Below are 24,068 nucleotides of genomic sequence, written 5' to 3' on the forward strand. Positions count from 1 at the left end.
CTCTCATTTTAGGCAAAGAAATGAAATAGCTTTTGTTTCTGCAGGATCTTGACCCTAAATATCTCAGAGAGGTCACATGTTTCTCTATCTCGGCTTCCTTGTGAGAGTGAAAGATGAGGAAACAAAGAGAAGTAGATAAGAAGGGGGGAGCTTTCTTCTTTTCCCTATCTACTACTTGCTTTCCTGAATCCTTCTTTCCCTTCTCCTTGTTCTTCTTTATCTTTTCCATCTTCTTTCCTTCCTTCTATTTTTGGGATTCCTGCTTCCATTTCAAGCATTTACAGATTTCGTTTTTAACCATTAGCTTGGTCTTAACGAGCTTCTAAAGGGCAAGGACTGTAGTTAATTTCTTTTTTAACTCAAAATAATAGCTTCCCCAAAGCCCAATTTATTGTCCTGGAGAGAGGAGGCGGGAGAAAACAAATACCAGGCAGAATAATACGCAGGGTAATGTACTCTGCATGCTCTGGGACTGCCATGGTAGCAATGAAAGCCTGACAAAACCCTGAAATGCTGGCCAGTTGAACTCTAGTGATGCAACTTACCTTGTGTAGTAAGATGAAATTCCTTTTATGAATTTAAGAAATATCATAGGCAGGGCACCATAGCATTGCAGACTGGTCCTATTCAGAACTGGTGATCAGTGTGACACAGAGGACAGCAGAGTGAATAGGGATCCATTATAATCTGATACCACAAGAAGGCAAGATACAGACATATCAGAAGTGACAGAACCTCACCTGCTGGGCAGTGATAGAACTTCATCTCTTTACCTGGACGTAAGAACTGAAATCAAGAAGATGGTAAATTCTGATGATGGAAAGTTGGAAGACCCGGAGGTCACTGGAAATCTTCATTTAATGCAGACTCCAGCCCTTATATCTGATAATGAAATGAAGGCTAAAAAGAGCACAGTTAATCTCAAATAATTTGAAAAGGAGATGGGCATACATAAGTCCAGAATTCTAAAATCCCCTTCTTGAATTTGACAGGATGAATGCAACTAGTCAAACATGAATACCAGAACAGTAACAAAAGCTGAACTGATAACTGCTGTAACCATTATGACTGAATGTGTCATCCTTAGCCTTTTGAAAGAATATGTAAAAACAATCCAAAAACCATCCATTGCCATCTGTATGACAGCCATTGATATGGCAAGAACCACAGGATTGAAGCTAGACCTCTGAAGGAATGCCACAAGGATAGGTGTTGCATGAGACTGTTGGAAATGGTGCCAGAGAGTCTGACAATGTGTGGAAAGCCATACTGCAACTGACTCACACATTAGAAAACTTGAAAACCATAGTGTCCAACAAACAAAAGCCAAATGGAAAAGAATGCGTAAAATGAAGACACATCGGAGATTCTGTCTTCCTTTCATTAGCCCAGAAAGTGGAGGCAGGGCAGGGCAAAGAACAAAACAACCAACCATTCATCATCAATCAAAAACTTTACTAAAGAGACTCAAGAAGGAAAGAAGGCAAAAGGGAGAGAGAAGCCCCAAACAAAAGCCCCACTGGGGATTTATGGTCATCTATATATGTGAAAGAAGCCCCCCAGACAAAAATGCAAGTTGGATAAAACAACACCACCAACAAAAAAAACAACAGAAAATTTGAGCACTTTTCTGTTACTACTTGTTTGTTCTGGTTGTGTCCAACTCTTTGTGATCCCATTTGGGTTTTGTTGGCACAGATACTGGAGTGGTTTGCCATTTCCTTCTCTAGCTCATTTTATAGAACTGAGGCAAACAGCAAGTAAATGTCTGAAATTGGATTTGAACTCAGGTCCTCCTCACTCCAAGCCCAGCATTCTATCCACTGCATCACCTCACTGCCCATCATTAATCTAATGGTGAAAAAGAATTTGTCAAGGGAGGTGACAAACTTGAGTTTCCCCACAAAACTGAGAAGAGGTAGAGTATCCGTAATTATTGACTCACATGCTTCAAAACAGTGATGCTCAAATTATGAGCCAAACATTAGCTTCCTCTTAAATGAAAACCTAATCCTACCTTTTCTTAACAGAAGGCATGGCGTATCTGTCACCAGAAGATACCACTAGTGACTCCTTCAAATATAGGACATATTTTTGTACTTTATATAAAACTGTTGCTCTGTCACTTAAAAATAACAACAAATTCAGAAGCACTTACAAAAGAAAATAATGTACTGATTGAAGAATTAAAAAGGGTATGTTGAAAGGAGCATTTGGGAAAGTATTGAACAAGCTGCCTGTGAAAGCACTGTAACATTTATAGTATCTTTGTTGATTTTTGCATAGTCTTCAGTTTAGTTCCTCTTTCATGTTTTGTTCATGTACTACAAATATAGAAAGCAGACTGAAGCTGTAGAAATGCTAGAGTATTTGTTATTCACATGGGAAATCATTTTCTACTTATTTCAACATGCCAAGTCAATAATGTCAAGACTGATTGATATGAAACCTTGGAATTTCTCAGGAAGACAATTTTAGCCCATTTTGATTCTACCCAGACTTAAATTCATTGTCATCTCTCCTAAGTAGAACCAAGTATGGCTTCTAAATTAAGGAGAGAATCAGACCAAAACATTTTACTAATTCATGTCTATGGATGATATATAATTATATTGTTCCAATGAAAACTATATTAAACAATTCTTTTGTGTCATGGAATCTTTCTTCAATGATGTCTTAATGTCATGGATTTGATAAGTATAATATTCTTTTAATGTATCTCAAGGAAAGATAAGTGACTAAAACTTTGAATTTGAATCCAGCAAACAGGTTAACTAACGGATGAAGGTGATACCTACCAACACCTTGGTCTTCTCTAGGAAAGACGTATCAAGTGTAAAGATGTGAAGCATAAAGAGGAGACTGAGAACAAATATGTTAAAAACAACATTTTTAAATCTAAACTGAATGTGAAGGACATGTTTAAAGCAGTCGATACCTATGGAACACCTTCTCAATGTATACTGTAAAATGGACAATAACAGATTCAGAAAAATCTCCTAACAAAAACCAGTATGGACAATGTCAGTAAAAACATTTCAAGGTGATCAACACTTCCTTGACAGAAAGGATTAATAGATCTTCTTAGAGCACATGTTAAGACCCAAACCTAAAAAATTACTTTTGGAACAAACATAAAGCAATGGTAAAAACTGGTAAGAGCTAGATTCCAGGAGAACCAATGAAACACTTAGTGATTGGGCAGGAGCTGTCCAAGAAGGTGGGGATGGCCTGAAACGGATTGAAATGGAGTCCAAATAATGGTCAGAGTGTATATAAAAGAATGATAGAGTAGCTGACAAACTTTCCTCAGGCTGTTCTAACTCAACTTCATGGTAAAAGATGAGAAGAATGGAATAAAAAAATTCACACTTCTATAGAATTGTAAAATTTGCTAAACATTTCTCGTCTTACCTGATCTTGTTATATCCATTTTTACTGACGAGAAAACTAAGGTTGAGAAAACTTAGTTGACTTCTACCCAAGGTAACACTGCTTATAAGTGTTTGAGGCTGGCTTTGAACTCTAGCCTTACTGACCCTTAAGGCCAGCGTGCCTGTCAGTTGTGCTCCAGTAGGTGCTCAATAAATTTTTCACTAATTTGACCTATATATACATATATATGTATATATCATAATATGTGCTATACATATAAGTATATCAAGTTAACCCATATAACTCTCAAAGTATTAAAACAAGATTTCTTTGTAATAAGATTATTAACTGAATGACTTCCTTTTTAGACATTATTTACCAACTCTCATTTTTCGCCTTGTAGATATGGCAGGACTTTATGTTTGCCTGTGCTCTTTATCCTACTGACCAGGCCTTCATTGACTCAGTGAGAGCAGAGGTTGTTCATCAGGTATGAATGCAGGTGAAATACAAGCTTTTTATGTTTGTCTTGGTGGTGTGGTTTCTTTTAAAAAGACTTTTATTGACGCTTTTTATATAAGACAGTCATTTCCTAATATAACCTGTTTTCTCACCAAAATCAATGTTGTAATGGAGAAAAATAAATAAAACCAATATAGAGATCATTTGTGTCTGATAACACATACAACATTTTTAACCCAGAGACAATACCACCTCTCTCTCAGGAGTAAGAAAATGTATTTTATCATCTATTCTCCGGGACTAAGATTGGTTATTTAATTAATATGAACTTGATTGCTTTTTAGCGGTGTTTTCCATTACATTTTGTAGTCATGAATATTGTCCTGCTTCTTCTTTCTTCTTCATTATTTCATACAGATCTCTGAATTCCTCAGTCTTATGACACAATAATATTCTATCACCATTCATAGACCATTTTTGCCTGGCCATTTCTTAATTAATGGACTTGCACATTGTTTCCTTTTTTTACTACCTTGGAAAAAAGATGTTGCATCTAATATTTTGGACCAGTGTTTCTCTCTTTGACCTTAGAACATGTGGTCTGTAGTTGGATTGCTGCTGGGAGAGGTTTGGAACAGAAGCTGTGGAGAATGAGATAGGGAATCGATTAGGGAAGCCTACAAGGATTCCTTGGCTGCTTTGAGGCCCCCATTGAGATTAGATAATGCAGATTTATAGTGGACTCCTCACCACGGTTTCTTGACTCCTTCCAGCTCTCCTCTGCAACCCAGTCTGTCGCCAAGTCCATCCTTGTGGTCTATACGGCTTGAACTTGCACTCCTAAGGGGCACCTACCTCCTCACTTTAATGGTAGTATGTGAAGTGTGTCGTACTGTCAACGACATACATTTAACGGGTGTTACTCCATTGTGTTACTCCATCAGGACGTAGACCTGAGATGGGAACCACATATGGCAGTGGTAGCAAGAGTAGAGGGTGGACTGTATCTCAAAGGTTAGGTAATGCTTTTGGTGAACCCAAACTCCTTTGACATAATACAAACCCACCTTTCAAACAGCAGCATTTTTCTGGTGATGCTACATGACTGCAAATCCATGATCATCAAAGAAACACAATTTCAAGTGACAACCCAGAACTGTTTAAAGAAGGAAGCTTCACATTTCTTTGTCTTGTACACTTGGAAAAAAGTGTTTTGTTTTGTTTTTCTTAAATTTCAGATCAGAAGATTGAAATCTCACCCATCCATCATCATATGGAGTGGTAACAATGAAAATGAAGTTGCTTTGGCAGACAACTGGTTTTCTCTGCCATCCAGTAAATTCCAGATCTACATCAGAGACTATGTGACATTGTATGTGAAAAATATCAGAGAAATTGTCCTGGCAGTAAGTACCACTTTAGTGGATTTGGGAGTGAATTTCTAAATGAATTAATGTAGGTCTCTTCGGCAACACAACTTTTAGGATGCTTTTTCCCCCCAGGATTTTCCTTTTCCTTTGCTGCTGCTGTTGCCACCTCATGTGTATAGGGCTTTAGGGAGGTTAACATAGAGCTTCAGGCCATTATAATGGGTAAGAGGGAGGGAGAGAGGTGACTTATTAATACTGGCATTAGCTAGTTCTGGTCAACTTGGCTAAGTCACAGCTTTTGAAGGTCCTAAATTTCTTATCTTAAAAATAGGAGGTTGGATGGAATAATGTCTAATGTCCCTTTCAGCTCTAACATTCTGTGTGCCTTTAACATTTCATTAGACATCAACATATTGTTATATTTTCCACTTCAATGGAAAGGTGTGTTATATGACCAGAAAAAGGAGGTGGGCCAGTAATATGGTGAGAAAGGGGAACAATAAAACCTGTTACTTTGATGCCATTGTAAAGACTTTGGCATTACCCTTGGGTTTGGCTGGAGCTTGTAGGGTAGGTGCGAGTATATTTTACCCCTATTTTTCTGAGGAGGAAACTGAATCTCTCTCACCTTCTGTATCCAATCTGTTGCCAAGGCCTGGCAGTTTCACCTTTGTAAGGCCTCTCAAATACACCCCCTTTTCTCCTCTGACACTGCCACCGCCACCCTACTGTAGACCTTGGTCACCTCATGCTTGGACTACATAGCCTACCTCAAGTAGGCTTGTCTGCCTGCCTCAAGTCTTTCCCCACTCCAGTCCATCCTCCCTTCAGCTTCTAAGGTGGATTACCTCAGACTCATGTCTCATCCTCATTCCAGCCTCCCCCGCAGCTCAGTATTTCCTCCAGTGGCTTCTTACTTCCTCCAGTATCAAATACAAAACACTCTGGCATTCAAAGCCCCTCTTACCTTTCCATTCTTACCCTTCACTCCTCCACATGTACTCATGACATCTGCCTCCCAGCTGTTCAACAAATAAGAAGCTCCATTTCTCAGTTCCAGGCATTTTCTCTGGAGTCCCCCCATGCCTGGAATGCTTTTCTTCCTCCACTCTTACTGCTGACCTCTCTGGCTTCCTTTTAAGTTCCAACTAAAATCCTGAGTTCTATGGGAAATCTTCCCCAACCCATCTTAATTTCAGTGCTTTCCTCTATTTATCCTGTATATAGCTTGATTATAGGCTCTCTGAGGGCAGATACTATCCTCTTTTTTGTATCTCTAGCACTTAGCACAGTGCTTGGCAGATAGTAGGTGCTTAATGAATGTTTACTGATTGATTATCTATTGAAAAAAGGAAATATGAACAAGTGGGACGGCTTTGGAACTATGTGTTGAATTATAATTTTTTAAGAAAAGAGCATGCTTTATTTATGTGATAGAAATCAGCAGTTTAATACTCATTTCTGTTTTCCTTTTCTACTTTGTGTAGGATCATGCTTGCTGGTATTTGTCAAGTTCAGGATATGAAAAATAAAAATTATCAAAAAAAGAGAACAAATCAATAAATTAGTTGCAACTAAAAATTTTAGAAAAGCAGCAAATCAAAAAACTTCAGCTGAACATAAAAATGGAAAATTCTAAATCAGAAACATAACTCAGAGTAAACAAACAAAAGGCCAAGGAGCTATTTTTAAAAAGAAATTAATCTGGTTTTAAATCTAATTGATCTGATTAATCTGATTTTAAAAAGAAAACCAAGTTGCTAACATAAAAAATGAAAAATGATAATTGACTACAAATGAATGGGAAATAAAGGAAATTCTTTTACCCAGCGATAGGCTCAGCAAAACTGATAAATGAAAGGGATTAATATTCATAAAAATATGAAATATTCAGATTAGCCAAATAAAAGTAGAGATTTTTAAATAATGCAATCTCAGATAAAAGAATTCCCAAAAGAAAAAAAACCCAGGACAAGATGGCTTTCCAAGTGGATTGTATCAAACATTCAACAAAAAAATCAGTTCCAATGTTCCATAAATTATTTAGGAGAAGAAAGGGTAAGAAGGGACTTGTAGGAGGAACAGCCATTTGTTTTTATATAGGCTAGACTGGCCTTTTAAAAGGGTGGGGAGGCCATGTGGCTTCCTTGCCTCCAGAGGCATTAAAAAATTCAGCCTATGAGGAATTGCTGTCCAGGCTTTTATAAAGTGTTCCTCTTGCTCTGTGAGGAATGCCTTTTTGACCTCGCATGGCTGGTTGCCATGGTGAATGCAGAGGATTATGGGAATAGCTGTTTTATCTGAATTACTATCTTTTTAACTTTAGGAAATTATTTTTTTTATTCCCTTTCTATTAATGAAGTCATTTTAATTGCATTTTATTGTTCACAAGTGTCCTATTCCATTCTAACATTAAGCTTGAATCCTTGGATTGACCTTTATTTGGCCTGGCCAAGAATATTTGGCATGGTGAGCAGTGGAGGGCTTGCCATGGTCCTGTGGTAAATTTATTGTTCAAGTGGAAAGCATTTTGCAGAAGAGTGGGAGCCTGAGGTGGTTGCATGGACAGAGATAGGACATTGCTGCAGTGTTGTTTAGGGGGTATGGGAAGCCCTCTCACTGTAGTAAGAAAGAGAAATCTCCCATAGACAGGTCCTCATGGCATTTATTAATGGCTTTATCAAGAAAAATGAAGATAAATTGTTCCTGTTTATTAAGCAGTCAGGACAGCTAGATGGTGTAGTGGATAGTGTCAGACGTGGAGTCAGGAAGACTCCCCTTCTTAAGTTCAAATCTGGTCTCGGATACTTAAAACCTCTGAGACCCTGAGTAAATCTCTTCACCCTGTTTACCTCGGTTTCCTCATCCGTAAAATGAGCTGGAGAAAGAAATCACTAATTACCCCAGTATCTTTGCTGATGAAACCCCTAATGGGATCACAAAGAGTCATACAGGACTAAAGTAAATACAACAGTTCAGCAGTTAGAGGCAGAGATGAATGAGCTTTTGATCTTTAAGGACCATGTCCTGAAAAGGGAAGGCAGCAACTAATGGTTCTAGCAATAGCGCTGGTGAAAAGGGCCAAGCTAATAGGGGCTCCAGATGGAAAGTCAGCTAGCCTTTATTAAAAACACCTACTGTGGGCCAGGCACTGTGCTAAGGAGAAAATAAAGAAAGCCTAAAGAGCCATCTTTTGTCTCCCTGCCCTTCCACACATTTCCTTGGAGGTTTCCTTGGAGAATACAAATTTAGGGCTGGAAGGAAAGAGAATAGGGAGAGGAATAATGATTGGGAAAATGTTCCAGTGGTAAGGAAGAATGCCACCACCGTACTAGAATCCTAGGAGCGTCATTTTCTGTCAGGATATAACCACTGAGGAGTGAGGGTAATTGCCAAAGAAATGTAAACAGCAAGTGAATGCATCTTTTGAATCATGGCTACTAAAATTATCTAATGAGAGCAACTTTGACAGTTGCGAAGTTCCATCCCCTTAGAGAGTTAGCAGAGCATTTGCTCTAAATCAATTAGAAAATCTCAGTGAAGACTCTCCTTTTCTCATTTTTGGGGTCCCTAAAAAGGAGAGTTTGTATTCTTGGCCCTTACAGCTATTACTAGATCAATTCCCAAGGTAGCAGATTCCCTGGAAGAGGACAGAAAGGGGGAGGGGATGAAATTGAAAGGAGAACGGTCTACTCTGTAGGCCTGCTTTGGATAAAGTTAGATCCCACCTTCTGGGTAGGGAATCAGTTTTTAGGTGTGGGCTCTACACTCCAGACAACCATAAAGGTCTGGGTAGTTAAAACTTTTAAAGTTTGTTCATTAATTGCATCAACCCAACCAGCTCTCTGGGTAAATACAGTTGTCTGCAGAAGTAGCTGCTCTGGGGATGGTGAAAGGGAGCATGTTGGGTTCAAGGGTGATGATATTCATTCCTTTAAGAAGTTTTAGACATATATTTTCAACATGAAGTGGACATGGTTAATGATCACTCTATGGGAGTTATAGTAAAATTGTATTCTAACAGCTGGGACTAGGGAAATAAGGGTTCTTTTGTTCTGCCACTCCCCTACCTTTGTTCTTCAGAGTCATCCAGTATCCAGATTTGAGAGACATTTGGGATGAATTCCCCTGGGGCAAGATCCAAGGCTTCTCTGAGGCTTAGGCTGTTATAACTGCCAGAGTACAGACATTCTGTTGTCTGTATGCCTGAGCTGACTGCAGTCTGGAAGACCACAGAGGAGAGGAGTATCATTCCTTGGGTAGAGGGGAGTGAAAGACCTCTTGTGTGGGTCTCATTTGTAATGGATAATCAGAGGGAATATAGTGTGAATTCTAGGAAATAAGCACCTGTATGGTTCCTTATGGTATACTCTCTACCACTTAATTTAAATAGGGCTAAATGCAAACTCTTTTCCCATGTAGCTAAATAAAATTGGTTCCTGGGCATGTGTTCACACACATAGAAATTTCCTTCCTAATAATGGAGATGAAAGAGTCTGAAGCAGTACCAATTCTCTGTATAACAACTTTGTGTGGCTGATGAAGATGGCAGAGGGTACCTAGTAATTTAGAGCAAATTATGGGAGCTGAATAAAGTTGTGATGGTGATTTCTTTGGCCCTTTCTTACCTTATCAACATGCTAGACCAGGTACCTCAAACCATGGTCTAATGCTGTGGAGTTTTTTATTTTAACGGTGCATTTTTTTCTCTCTTCCTATGGCTAAGGCTAGTTAGGAATAGTTTGGTTTTACCATCCTGTCTTAGGGTTATTTGAATTCTTCTTGATATTACTACAGTTTTCACAGGTGGGGAGTGATCTGAAAGAGGTTCTACTTCATAAGAGCACCAGTTTTGATCGCTCCATTAATTGTGTAATGTTGATTTGGGCAACGGAGGCCACAGTGGTAAAGGAGTTAGCACGGTGATTCATGTGAGAGACAAAGGATGGGAGATTAAACCCTATAAAGATTCATGATCAAATCTGCTCAGTTGAATTGGGTTACACTGAATAGGGAGAATCCAGATGATGACAGGTGTAGTTTGTAATGTTACTGGTACTCCCCCATTGTTTAAAAGGGAGCTCACGTTTTCTGGGAATTGTGGGGAAGTGGTGGCATATTTAGCACCTAAAGGAGCCCAAATTCCACACAGATATTCCAGGAAAAACTAAAAATGTACCAGAAAGAATAATTATAGAGAAAACAAAAGAGAAAATGCTATAAGCTCCCCCATCCAGTCTAGGATGGAGGATGTACAAAAAGACTGTCAAAATCCTGTGGAAGCTTTGAGTAGAGACAAGGCTGGCCAGGCAGAAGCCAAAGCATGGTGTAAGAGTGCATTAATCTCAAAAAGAAAATGGTGTGGCAGGGAGGAAAGGTGAGAAAAAGAGAAATGAAGGAGAGGGTTTAAGATGCAAGGCAGGATAGGTGAAGCAAAAAACAAACTCCAACATGGGAAGGTTGGAGGGTCATTAAAAGGAAAGAGAATAAAAACTATTATAGACACAGGGCAAAGGGAAGAGAAAAAAGGAAACAATGAAAATAGATTACTTTCATTATAGATAACTAATATTAAGCATATTCCTCTTTCATCACCTTTATTAAGAAGAAGGTCAAGGAAAAGAGATGAAAAAGTACAGTTGGACAGGGTAGAGGAAGATATGTAATTAACCATAATAACAGTGAACACAAATGGGATGCATTCATCTCTAAAATGGAAGAGGAGAGCAAACTAGATAGAAAGCAGAATCCAGTAGTGTATTGTTTACAAGAAACACACTTGAAGCAAAAAGATTCGCACAAAATTAAGGGTGAGAACAAAATCTCTTATAATTCAGGTGAACTAAAAAAAAATCATATTTTCAGAGAAAGAATTAGTAAAAGTAGACAATAAAAAGATAAGTAGGGACACTGTTATGTTTAAGGATTCAGTAGATAATGGTAGATAATGAACTCCTATATCTATCTATATCTCTCTCTGTATACGCCATGAACAGCAGAGCATCTAAATACTTAATACAAATGATAAGAAGAAATAGAAAAAAGCATAACAGAGACTCCAGTGTGCCCCTTTCAGATCTAGACAGAGCTAACAAAAAAGAAACAAGAAAGAAATTAGGAACCTGAGTAGAACATTAGAAAAACTAGAAATGTTATCTTTGGTAATTACTGAATGGGATCAGAAAGGAGTTTACATATTTTACTGTTCATGGCACATTTACAACGATTGATCTGTATTGGTATGTACACATGCACACACACACACACATACACATACACATACACACAAATGCAGGAAAGCAGAATTTGTCCATTATTGACCACAGTATAATAAAAATTATGCTCAATAAAGAGCCTTTGAAAAAAGGAATAAAAATTCATTGGACAATATGTAATCCTAAAGATCTGTGGGTCACAGAACATATAATAGAAACAGTGGAAAATTTCAGCAAAGAATATAATGAAACAATGTATCACAACTTCAGTAATCCTGCTAAAGCACTTGTTAGGGGAAAATTTACATCTCTAAATGCTTCCTTCAACAAAAGAGAGAGCAGATCCAAGAACTTGGAATGTAATTAAAGAAAAAAAATAGGAAAGTAACAAATCAGAAAAACTCCAAAAAAACACTGAAGTAGAAATCCTGAAAAATCAAAGAAGAGATAAACAAAAGCACATGCAAAACAACCTATTAATAAATAAAACCTGGAGCTGTTTTCTTGTAGGAAATGAATACAATAGATACATTATAGAATTTTTTTAAAAAGTAAACTAGTTATATCAAAAAGGAAAAAAGGAGAATTCATATAAGAACATATGAAATAACAAATGAAAATAAACTATCAGAAATTATTTTTCCCTATTATATGCCAAGAAAACTGATGTGAAATAGATTAATATTTGTAAAAATAATAGTAATAATAAAATTTCCAGATTAACAGAAGAACTGGGTTATTTAAATGACCAATTTAGAAAAAAAGAAATTTAACAAGCCATAATGAACTCAAAAAGCCAAACCAAACCCCAAACAACCTTAGGACCAAACGAATTTACAAATGAGTTCTATCAAACATTTAGAGAACAATTTTAGTATTACATACCTTGTGAGCAAAAGTGGGAAGAGATACTTCCACATTATTTCTGTGGTGAAAATATATTCTTTAATATCTGAATCAAGGGAAAAACAAAGTAGAGAAAGATAGAGAAAAATATCAGGGGTTCTTAAAATCAGCCTCTCTCTTTTGATCATGGTCATTGATATTTTTTGATGATTTGGTTAAGCCTGGGAAGCCCTTCTTAGGAAAAACAAGTTTTTAAATAGCTGAGTGAAATGGTAAATTTCAGTTAGAAGTTAGTGAAAATAATGATATAATTTTTTATCACCCAAGTTCATAAAGCCCTTGAAATCTATCTATGAACTCAAACAGGGACCCCAGTTAAGGACGTTTTCTGTAGACCAATATCCTCAGTGAATATCAGTGTAAAAACATTAAAGCATTAGTAGAGTGGTACAGCATAGTGTGGAGATATTATGTATAGTCTATATCAGATATCATGCTGTCTTGGGGAGAGAAGACAGGAGGGAGGGAAGGAGAAAAAAATCTGGAACTCAAAATCTTATAAATGTGAATACTGAAAATTATCTTTACATGTAATTAGGAAAAATAAAATACTATTAAGTGAGAAAAAAAGATTGTATACTGTGAACAGGTTAGATGGAGGTTTAATTCCATATAAGGACAACTGCACAATAATTGACCTTATTAGTGGAAAATAGAAAAATCACGATTGTATCAATGCTGAGAGAGCCCTTGACAAAATCCAGTATCTGTTTCTATTAAAAACAAACAGATTAGTCAACAGGAATAAATAAACCTTTCTTTAATATAGTAAATGATATCTATCTGAAATCCAGGGCAAACATTTTATGTAAAGCAGAAAGACTAGCAGTCTTTCCAGTGTGTGTGTGTGTGTGTGTGTGTGTGTGTGTGTGCGCGTGCGTGTTCATCCTTCATTGCCGAAGACCATGCCATCAGAGAAATAATGACATAACTTGCACTTGACTTTGTTTTGAGGGAGGGAGGGCTGTGCAGGTCACCAGCCTCACTTATCTTCCAGAGCCATCTGAATCCAGGGACCAGATATTCAGCAGGATGACTGGAGATGACCCAGGTTGAGGCAATTGGGGTTGACTTGCCCAAGGTCACACAGCTAGTGAGTGTTAAATATCTGAAGTGAGATTTGAACTCAGGTCCTCCTGACTCCTGCACCTGTGCTCTGTCCACTGCACCACCCTATACCAGTCAGATCAAAGAACCTAGACAGGTTCCTTTCTTCTAGGGGCAAATCAAGGATGTCCAGTATCACCACTACTGTTTCCTCCATCATTAGCAATGTGGGACATTTTTTCATATGATCTTTTGATAGCCTGCCATTCTTAACTTGAAAAATACCTGTTCATATCTTCTGACCGTCTACGGGTGACTGGCTCTTGTTCTTGTAAATTTCAATCAGTTTCATATTCAGGTTCTCCCAGAAATCTTAGTGCAGTTTTAAGCTGTTAAAGTTGTAGATGAAGTTCTTGTTTCAGGTTTAGGTTGAACTAGATGGTCTCTTGGGTCCCTTCCAACTCTTAGAAGTTGGGTGTGTGTGTATGTGTGTGTGTGGAAAGTATAAAATAAAACATAGTATAAAATAAGGTGTTTTAGCACTAGGTTCTGTAACACCTTGAATGCCAGGTTAAAATGTCTCTATTTTATCCAGTAGACTCTGTAGGATGTTTTATGATCTTAACTTCATAATATTTCCATATAATGGGAACATTACTCCTTTTCGCTAGAGGGCAGTGTGAGGGTTAATTAACAATTATAATTAATGATTATGTAATTTTAGGGAAGACTTTTTTTTTTTTTACTGTATTCGAAACATATGACATTTCTCTTATAGTCAGTTTTGCTACCAGTGCACAAGAGTAAAATGATTTCCCTCTGCTGCCTTTTTCCCTCTGTAAAATGGGGATAATATTGTGTGTTTCACAAAGATTTACTGGCTTCCTTTGGGTGTTATAAGCAGTAATTATTGCTTATAAGAGTACTTGTGGTTTGTAGAGTGCTTTGAAGGGAAATGACAATAAATTCAATACTGCATCAGTGGTTACTGTTGTTTCTAATAAAATCCTGGGTTTTAGAAGTCAGAAGACATACCTATATGATCATTCCTATTAATTATTTATCAATCCTTAGATTGAATTTCCTATTGCATAGCATGTTTCTGTTGTGTAATTTTTCTCAGGAGTGTATCTTATTGTCATCTCAGATCATTCACTATAAATATAGAATTGTGTGTGGTATTATTAAATGGAAATCTGAAAGCCGGTGGAATTGGGACGAAGTTAACTGTTTGGTTTCATTGTAGAATGGACAGGCACTCTTTGGTAGAGATTAATCACTTTTCTGGCTGGAACAAGCCCTTTTCATTTAACAGCCCTTTTTAAAGTGCTATTCTGTATTAGGTACTGTTTTAGGGATTGGGGATACAAAGAAAATAAGGACCAGTCTTTGTTTGGCCTGGCACATAGTAAACATTAATTAAATGCTTTTTGACTATTTGCCCTCAAGGAACTTATATTCTACAAGAAAGAAAGTACATGTGCATAAATAAGCCAATATAAAATATGTTGTGTGTGTATCCAATCTCCACACATACACAGTACACACATGCATATAGATATATGTACACACACACATACATACATAAAATAATTTAAAAATATGTACTTGAGCTGAGGTTTGAAAGATACAAGGTATTCCAAGAGGTGGAAGTGAGGAGGTACATTCTGGGTACTGGTAACAAAGGGGAAATGAAGGTCATGTACAGGGAAACAGTGAGTAGGTTGTTTTGGCTGGAACATAATATGTGAGGAGGAGTATTGTGAAGTCAGCCTGGAGAGAAAGTCTGGAGGCAGATTGTAAGGGGCTTTAAATGCCAGCCAGAGGAGTTTATATTTTGTCCTGAGGAGCTACTGAAGCTTCTTGGGCAGTGAAGTGCCTGTGTTTAGGACTAGCATTTTGCCAGCTGTGTAGGCACTGGATTTGAGAGGGTAGAAACTGGAACCAGGGAGACCAAGTAAAAGATTATTGTACAAGTCTAGGGAAAAATGATGAGGTCATGAAATAAGGGAGTGACAACATGAGTGGAAGGAAAGAAGGGGGGATGATTCCAAGAGATACGGAGGTATTGACATGTCTTGACAATCGATGAAGTATGGGGGATGGAAACAAGAAAGAGTGAAGAACGTGCCATGATGCCAAGGTTATGAACCTATTTCACTAGAAGTATTGGTGATATTCTCATTAGAAATAAGTAACCTAGGTCATTCCAGAAGATTTTTATTTTGTTACCATTTTGGGTTTCTTAGTTGAGATGGCTAAAGGACGCCCAACTGGAAATGTCCCATAGACAGTAGGTGATGTTGACTTGGAGCTCCAGAGATAAATGAAGACTGGATGTATAGATCTGAGAGTCATCTGGATGGAGATAACTGAATCTGTCGGGTATATGTCAAAGAATGGAGGGACATGAACAAGGTTGTGGAAACTGCTGTGCATTTTAATGTTAATGAGAATAATCATTCAGTTAGTTTTAAATATCATCTTTTGTCCTGGAATTTGCTAACGACCAGGGTGGGAAAGACAAACTATAGTCTGAGTCAGTGCCTACCCTCTTGGTCCTTCTGTTTTACTTTGGTGAAGAAGAAAGGCATGTAAATCAGATACATTATAACAGGAAAATTGTCATATTTTAAAATCAATTGCTTGTCTCTTCTAGATAGGGGACATTTTAGTTTAGTTTAAGGCAGGAAGATGATTTGGGGTTTTCATTTTCCAAATGAAAGTTTGACTCTTTAAAACCTTATTTGATTTGACTTATTTTAACATAGGAGGACCAGACTCGCCCTTACATTGCATCTAGCCCCACAAATGGAGCAGAATCCAGAGCAGAAGGCTGGGTTTCCCGTAAACCCCACGACACCCATTTTGGTGATGTACATTTTTATGACTATCAAAGTGACTGCTGGAACTGGAAGGTGTTTCCTAAAGCTCGACTTGTTTCTGAATACGGCTATCAGTCCTGGCCCTCCTTCAGTACACTGGAAAAGGTGAGCCTGGGTTTGATTTTTGTCCTGCATCAGAGTCAGAGTGGTTGGACATGGAGCATATGGCAAGGAACTTCTGAATTCTAGATAAGGCCAACAGGTAACATAAGATGGAATAAGTATTAAGGAAAGAAATCAGAGAAGAGAGAATTTGTTTTACATTATTATGTAAGGTAAGTGTCCTCTAAATAGTATTCTTTGAATTCATTCAGCCAACATTTATTATTTTTACTGTTAACTATGTACCTTCAACATTGTTTCTTTTAAAATTGTTTCCTTATACTTATTCATGGATACATTATTTTGTTTCTTTTTACTTATTCACTTATTTTGCAATCTGAAGAGCCACTGATTTCTCATCAGACTTAGCTCGTTACAGAAATTATTCAGATTAACCACTTCCTATAAACATATTTTCTTTCTCTTAAAATTGGTTGTGCCACTATAATATAAAGATTTGGTTAACTTGACTTAGTAAAAAAGAAGGTGTGTGGGCTAAGTGAAGTTATGTTTTTATTTTATATTTTCAGACTTGGGTCTGTTTTAGGCACTGTGGTTGGTTGGCACCTAATATTTTCTGTATATATTTAGCTTCCTTGCTCCAAAGGTTGTTTCAGAGTTGTAGGATCATAGCTCTAAATGGCTGGACGGAACCTTAAAGGACATCTAGTCAACCCCCTTCCCCCATTTGAAAGATGAGCAGTCTGGTTTCCAGAGACGATAAGTCACTTGTCCAAGGTCATGCTAATATAAAGTGTCAAAGATGGATTGAATCTAGGTCCTCAGAGTCCTGAACCAGTGTTCTTTCCTTTGTACTACATGTGTATATTCCTGATGTTAGTCTGTTTATATAGACAGGGATGGGGATAAGGAGGAGCAGTGAACCTATGAGCTCCTATACAGATTGCTAAGCATGTGTAAGTGGCCCTATACTAACCACCACTCCTGGTCTCAATCTTGTAGAAAGGTGTGGTTGTGTTTTACAGAATAACATGTACAAAATCTCTCAGATGTTCTAGGGAACAAAGATACCAAACCTCCACCTTTCAGCCTGCTACTTGACAGTTACCTTTTCCATTCTCTGTCTGGGTTCAAAGGCTAGCTATCTAGGTATGAATGGGAATTACCTCAGAAAACATTTTAAAATGCAAGATATTTCTTATCAGTTTATTAGCTTTGAGCTTCCAGTGTGGTAAAACCAAGGAAACTTCTTTTCCTATAACCTTTTTTTACTTTGAGTCTCAAATCCTGATCTCATAGGCTAGGCAACCCTCGTTGTTGTGGGCTCTATAACTTATTAATAGTAACAAACGATAGGACGGATAAATATTCCAGCAGTGTATTAGATGTGAGAAATTTTACAGTTAGTGTCACTTCAAAAGCAGGGAAAAAAAGCTGTCAACTAGACTTTTCTCCTATGGGCTGTAGCTACCAACACTGCCAAAATACTGGACCCATAGTTCAACAATTTATCTTTCATGGAATTACTGGATTTGAAGAGACTTAAGCTGCCATCTGATAATACATCAGATGCACATGAGCCGTCTCATCATACAAATAACATATCCAACACCACCTTTCTGGGGCAGCCTTTCCCCTTTTGGACAATTCTAATTGTTAGGCAGTTTTTCCTGGCATCAGGCCCGAGTTGGCCTTTTTGCTCCTGGTTCTGGCCTTCTGGGGTGAAAAAGAATGATCATGCTACCTCCATCCTCCCCATGTTAGTTTCTTATATTTTTGCAGAAGCTCTCATATCTACTCTTGAGCTTTCTCATCTCCACGCTAAATATACCCAGTTCTCTCAAGAGATTATCTCTCTGGATGACTGTTTTTGTCTCTTAGTTCCCCAAAGGAATTCTCTTCGCTACAGAATCAATTAAACTTATTTCTCTCAGAATGTGTCTTCAGACATCCAAAGATAATGATTAATTCTCCAAGTCACTTAAAAACTTGTTCTCACACGGCAGTTAACCTGTAGTTTCTCACGTGTTATGCCATGACACTGTTTCTGTGATAGTGTTCCTAGTCTCTTCAACACACAAACTCCCCTAAAGATGAGAGTTCACAGTCAGTCCTCAAGATTTTCCCTTCTATATTAAAGGTACAGTAACTGTATCCAAGAGGCAGCTAGGTGGTACAGTGGATAGAATGCTGGGCAAGGAGTCAGGAGGATTCATCTTCCTGAGTTCAAATCTGGCCTCAGACATTTCCAAGCTGCATGACCCTGGGCAAGTCACTTAACCCCGTTTGTCTCAGTTTCTTCATCTGAAAAACAAGCTGGAGATGACAAACCATTTTAGTAACCTTGCCAAGAAAATCCCAAAAGGAATCATGAAGAGTCAGACACAACTGAAACAACTGGAGAACGACAACAGTTTCCAAAGTGTCTGGGAGGAGAGAGGGGTCTAGAAGGACTGGAATTTAAGAATATCTTGAAGGACAAGACCAAGCTTTGTTAGTTGACACGGTATCATTTTTCCCCCATAATAAGGCAAATACAGGTGGATGTGGGAAGAAAAAGTTTTTCAAAGTAAAATTATAATATCTGCATATTTGTATTTAAAATACATTTACATATGTAGGAGAAATCAAAATAAGTTATAGAACAATCTTTTGCCTCAAAAAAAACTGGTTGTCTAGGTTCTTCTCCTATCCATCTGACCAATCGTTGTCAATCTTCTCTATCTTTTACCCTCTTGTGGGTCTTACCCAGGGCTTTGTTCTGGGCCTGGGTCTTCTCTCTCTCTCTCTCTCTCTCTCTCTCTTTCTCTCTCTCTCTCTCTCTCTCTCTCTGTCTCTCTGTCTCTCTGTCTCTCTCTCTCTGTGTCTCTCTGTCTCTCTCCCCCATCTCCATTATCCTAGGGATCTCATCAACTCCAGTGGGCTCAAGTGTCATCTTTGTGTAAATCATGGCCAAATCTACATAGCCAGCTCCCATTTCTGTTGCAAACTCCAGTCATGCTTTATCAATGACCTGCTGCGTATTTCTTCCTTGATGTCGTTGAGGCATTTTGCATTCAACATCTCCAAAGTACAACTCATGATCTTCTCCTCTAAAGTTGTCTCTCTTTCAAACCGACATCTTCTGTTGAAGATAGCACCTCTGTTACATCTCTCAGTTACTTCTTTGTAACTTCTAGAGTATTTCAAAAATTGATGAAAAGAAAGAATTAGTGTGGAACAGATGAGCAAACTATGACATTTACCATCTTGATAATGGCATTTTGTCTTTGTTCCACACTTCATGACTGATTTCACCTGTATGTTGATTCTCATTCATTTTTATCACAATGAATTTTCATTCATTATGAGACTCCTTTGGCCTAAATAAAAAAAATAATATTTTGAAAAGCACAGTAAATTATTAAAACAGCCAGGGAGTTTTAGCAGGTTTTTGGCAAAACATTGCTTTGGATTGGAAGCACTTTTCCAGAGTCCTGCAAAGAAGGATTTAGCCACACAAACCTGGTTTCACCAATATTTTTTTTCAGCATCCCAAATGGCAACTTGCTTTAGACTTGTCCCTTACTGATAAGTATGGGGGGTGGGAAAATTGAAGGCATTTGTGAAAATGTCACTACAGAAAGCACCTAGAAACATCTTTTACTGTGTCTAGGGTGTTTTCTAAAGTCATTATCCTTAAGTACTTTTGGTTGCCATGGCTTGATTTTTCTCCCTTCCTTCATTTTTACAAAGGTGTCCTCTGCTGAAGATTGGTATTACAATAGCAGTTTTTCATTGCATCGACAGCATCATAGAATTGGTAATACTGAGATGCTTGACCAGGCTGCTCATCATTTCAAGCTTCCTTGGAACTCGGATCCATTGGTTATGTTCAAGGACACACTCTACCTTACGCAGGTGAGGCTTTCCTGTTCTCTTGCAACTGAATGAAGAGAAAATAGACAATGTTTGACAACTGGTCTCTTTGGGTTTATAGGTTTATATTCACTTTAATTCAAATGAAGAGTGATTCCTCAGAATAATTGGGGAGTGGTAAAAATATCTGAGCTGTACAGTAAGAATTCTTTCTAGAAACTTTTGCTCTGCTTATGCTCTCACGGAAGGGAGAATATCTGGAAGAATATTTCATCCAGTTTGCTCTGTCTGAGGTGAAAACTCAGAGTGGTTTTAATTTTAATTTTTGTTTTTGGTGATTTGGAGTCTTTCATGCAGTGATTCATAGCTTCTGATTTTCTTTTAAGAACTGTCTGTTCATATCTTTTGATTCCTGATCACTTGGGAAATGGCAATCATTCTTAACTGTTTATGTCAATTCCTTATATATCTTGGATATCAAATACTTATCAGAGATACATGATGCAAAGATTTTTTCCCCAATGACCACTTGCATTTTTATCCTAAATACCTTGATTTTGTTAATATGAAAGCTTTTCAGTTTTACATAATTGAAGTGATCTGTTTTTTTTCTTTTGTATTTATTTCCATCCTTCATTTTAATTCCAAATTTCCCCTTGACATAGTTGTGAAAGAATGAGATCTGGTTGTGTTAGTCTCTTACTAATGGTTTTACAGATTTTAATATTTAGGTTGTGTATCCATCCTTTGATATCCATGTTGGTGTGAGATATTCATCCCATACCATGTTTTACAATATACTACCCAAGGGGTGAAAGAGTTGAACGCTTTCTCTCAATTTCAGCGTTAGGACTTCTAAAGATCTTACCTTATCTCCTTTTATTTTTTCCTGTTCTGTCTCCTGTAGAGACATTATTTCTTGGGGGGAGCAATATCAGAAGGAAGTCTAATAAGAGTTAGCCTGTTCTCCAGATGATGTGACCTGGGTCTTTCCCTTTCCTTTCCTCCCAGTCTTTGTCCCAAAGGCCATGCCATTCGACCTTTGGCACTATACTTCCCCCCCAGTACTTTGGATGCTGCCTACCCATAGAAATCCACTATCCCTTTTCTTGGGGGTAGAAATCTACCCAGGGTAGTGTAATATTTTCACACAGTAGGCAATCTCCCACTGCACAAATTTTTACCAAACTAAACCTATTCTGGTGCCCATCACTCACGTCAAAAATCATACCTCCTTTTTCATAAGAAAGCTCTTCAAGGCATTGCCTAGTGATCAAGGGTTATGAACAGGCAGTTTTCAGGAGAGGAAATCAAAGTTCTCAATAGTCATATGAAAAAATGCTCTAAATCACTACTGGTTAGAGATATTTGAATTAAAACAACTCAAAGGTACCATGTCTCACCTATAAGATTGGCTAACATAACAGAAAAGAAAAATGACAAATACTGGAGGGGATGTGGAAACACTGGAACACTAACGCATTGTTGGTAGAGTTGTGAGTGTATCCAACCATTCTGGAGAAAGTTCTTGGAACTTTGCATTAAAGACTACAAAACTATACATACCCTTTGACCCAGGAATACCACCACTAGATCTATATCCCAGAGATCAAAGAAAAGGGAAAAGAACCTATAGGTACAAAATATTTATATCAGCTCTTTTTGTGGTGGCAAAGAATTGGAAATTGAAGGTAGGCTCATCAACTAGGAAATGGCTAAATAAGTTGTTTTATATGATTGTGATAGAATACCATTGTACTATGAGAAATGATGAGGGAGGTGATTTCAGAAAAACTTGGAAAGAACTATATGAACTAAAACAGAGTTAAGGGAGCAGAACCAAGAGATCCTTGTATACAGTAACAAAAACATTGTAACCACGATCAATTATGAAACACTTATATCCTCTGATCAATACAACATTTCTGAAGGACTCTTGGTGAAAAATGCTGTTGCTCTCCAGAGAAGAGAACTGATAAATTTCAAGTGCAGTTTGAAGTATATTTTTTTCACTTTCACTTGCAAAATTTCTAGTCAGTTGTTCCCTCCAGTACTGATTCATTGGGACAGAGTACATTTGGTGGGGTGGGGGATGGCGGGGTTGAGGAGATAGTTTGTGGTGCCTCAGTTTAACTCTTACACCTTTGCTTCTCCTGAGTTAGTTCCCCTAAAATTCTTATACTCTTGAATCTTTTTTACCCCACGATAGTTCCTCTTTATTTTGTATTTTATTCTAAACCTCAGTCTTTCTCCCCCCTCTTAATCTTTAAACATGAGCTAATTAATTTCATTACTTCCTCTTTTCTTGATAATTATACCTTGTTTTGCTTGCATTTGGGGTATTTGCGAATTAAATAACATAAAGTAATTTTCTGTATTAATTTTCTTTAGTGTTTGCATATAGTCCTTGACAGGGAAATGTCTATTTTTTACACTTGTTCTTTTCTTGGTGTGAACCTTTTTATATGTTTTTTCAGGCTATTTTCCTTCCATCATCTCACAGAGCTGTTAGAACTGTGTCTGTTAGTTTGTTCTGGTATAACAGCCCCACACAGGAGGCAGCTTTTATTTAGGGAGATAAGGAAGGGGAAAGACCCAGGCCATATGATTTGGAGAACAGGCTAATCCTATTAGGCTGTGGCTGCTTCCTTCTGGTGCTGCTTCCCCCATGAAATGGTGTCTCTATAGGAGGTAGAGCAGAAAAAAATAAAAGGAGGATAAGGGAAGGTCTTTAAAGGTCCTAACGGTGAAACTGATAGAAGGAGCTTAATATAAATTACCTACTATGATCAGTCAAGGGTTGACAGAATCACTTGTTCTTTCTGAATTTATTAACTTTGGCTCCAACATAATTAGAAACCTGATTTACAAATGGAATTATATTTACAGTGGGTATTGCATGATTACTTTCCAGAAAATTGTCAATATAATAATATCAAATGTTGGCTATGAATTAGAATCAATAATGATACCTTGGAATTCTTATGTTTACTAAGGTTTACTCTGAACTTTCTGGGATGATAAAAAATAGTGTGATGACTTTTAAAAATCACTAATTGGTTGGGTGACATAAAATGGAAGTTGATACCTACTTTTCTCTTACTAATGGAATTTTAAATCATCTTTCATCTGTACACCAAAAATGAAATCCTCCCCTAGCTCACTTTCATGGATTGTAGTTACTTATCTTGTAGCTGCAGTTACTATCCTATTATCCTCCAGATACCATGAGACCTTGGCCAAGTCACTTGATGAAGATGAAGATCATATGGTCTTAGATACGCACCTGGAAAATGTGAGAGGTCATCTTGTTTAGCCTTTTCTCTTTTCAGATGAGGGGCCCAGAAAGGTTAAGAACAGGTAGAAAGTGGCAGAGCCAAGATCAGAGCCCAGGTTAACTGTGAATCCAGCATCCTTTCCACTGCATTATCCTCCTTCAGGGTTGTTGCAAAAAAAATAAATAAATAAAAGCATTTTTGTAATCCTTAAAAAAGGATTTGAAATATGAATTGTTATTACATCCTTTGTACATTTGTCTTTCTGTGATGAAGACTGTAGACAACATGATGCAGTGGGAAGTGTGCTGGATTTGGGATCTGAGAACATAGGTGTGAATCCCAGCTCTCCCACCTTCTAACTGTGTGACCTTGGATAAATGTAACTTCTCTGGGTTTTAGCTTCACATCTGTAAAATAGGAGGGCTAGCCTCTGAGGCCATCTCTAACTTATGTCCCAATAAAGCTAGTATGCTTCCTGAGCCACACTTAGAGGCAACCTCCACTGCAAAAAAAACTGTCTGCATTCGGCCCATCCCATCCCAGTCCATGTCTCACACTTCATGCTTGTGCCTCCTCTCTTGTAAGAATGCTCTTCAGGACCACATCACC

At 37.7% G+C, this 24,068-nt stretch overlaps 1 protein-coding gene across 1 annotated transcript in view; it reads left to right on the plus strand.

Annotated features, from left to right (window-relative positions):
- MANBA (mannosidase beta) overlaps positions 1–24,068 on the plus strand; it is a 106,201-nt gene that overhangs the window by 59,032 nt on the left and 23,101 nt on the right. Inside the window, exons 10-13 of the mRNA XM_072624368.1 lie at positions 3,779–3,865; positions 5,076–5,243; positions 16,147–16,365; positions 20,059–20,223. Coding sequence (XP_072480469.1) covers positions 3,779–3,865; positions 5,076–5,243; positions 16,147–16,365; positions 20,059–20,223 — 639 coding nt within the window. The remainder of the gene's footprint in view (positions 1–3,778; positions 3,866–5,075; positions 5,244–16,146; positions 16,366–20,058; positions 20,224–24,068) is intronic.

This window comes from Notamacropus eugenii, chromosome 7 (genome assembly GCF_028372415.1).
Source record: "Notamacropus eugenii isolate mMacEug1 chromosome 7, mMacEug1.pri_v2, whole genome shotgun sequence".
NCBI lineage: Eukaryota > Metazoa > Chordata > Mammalia > Diprotodontia > Macropodidae > Notamacropus > Notamacropus eugenii.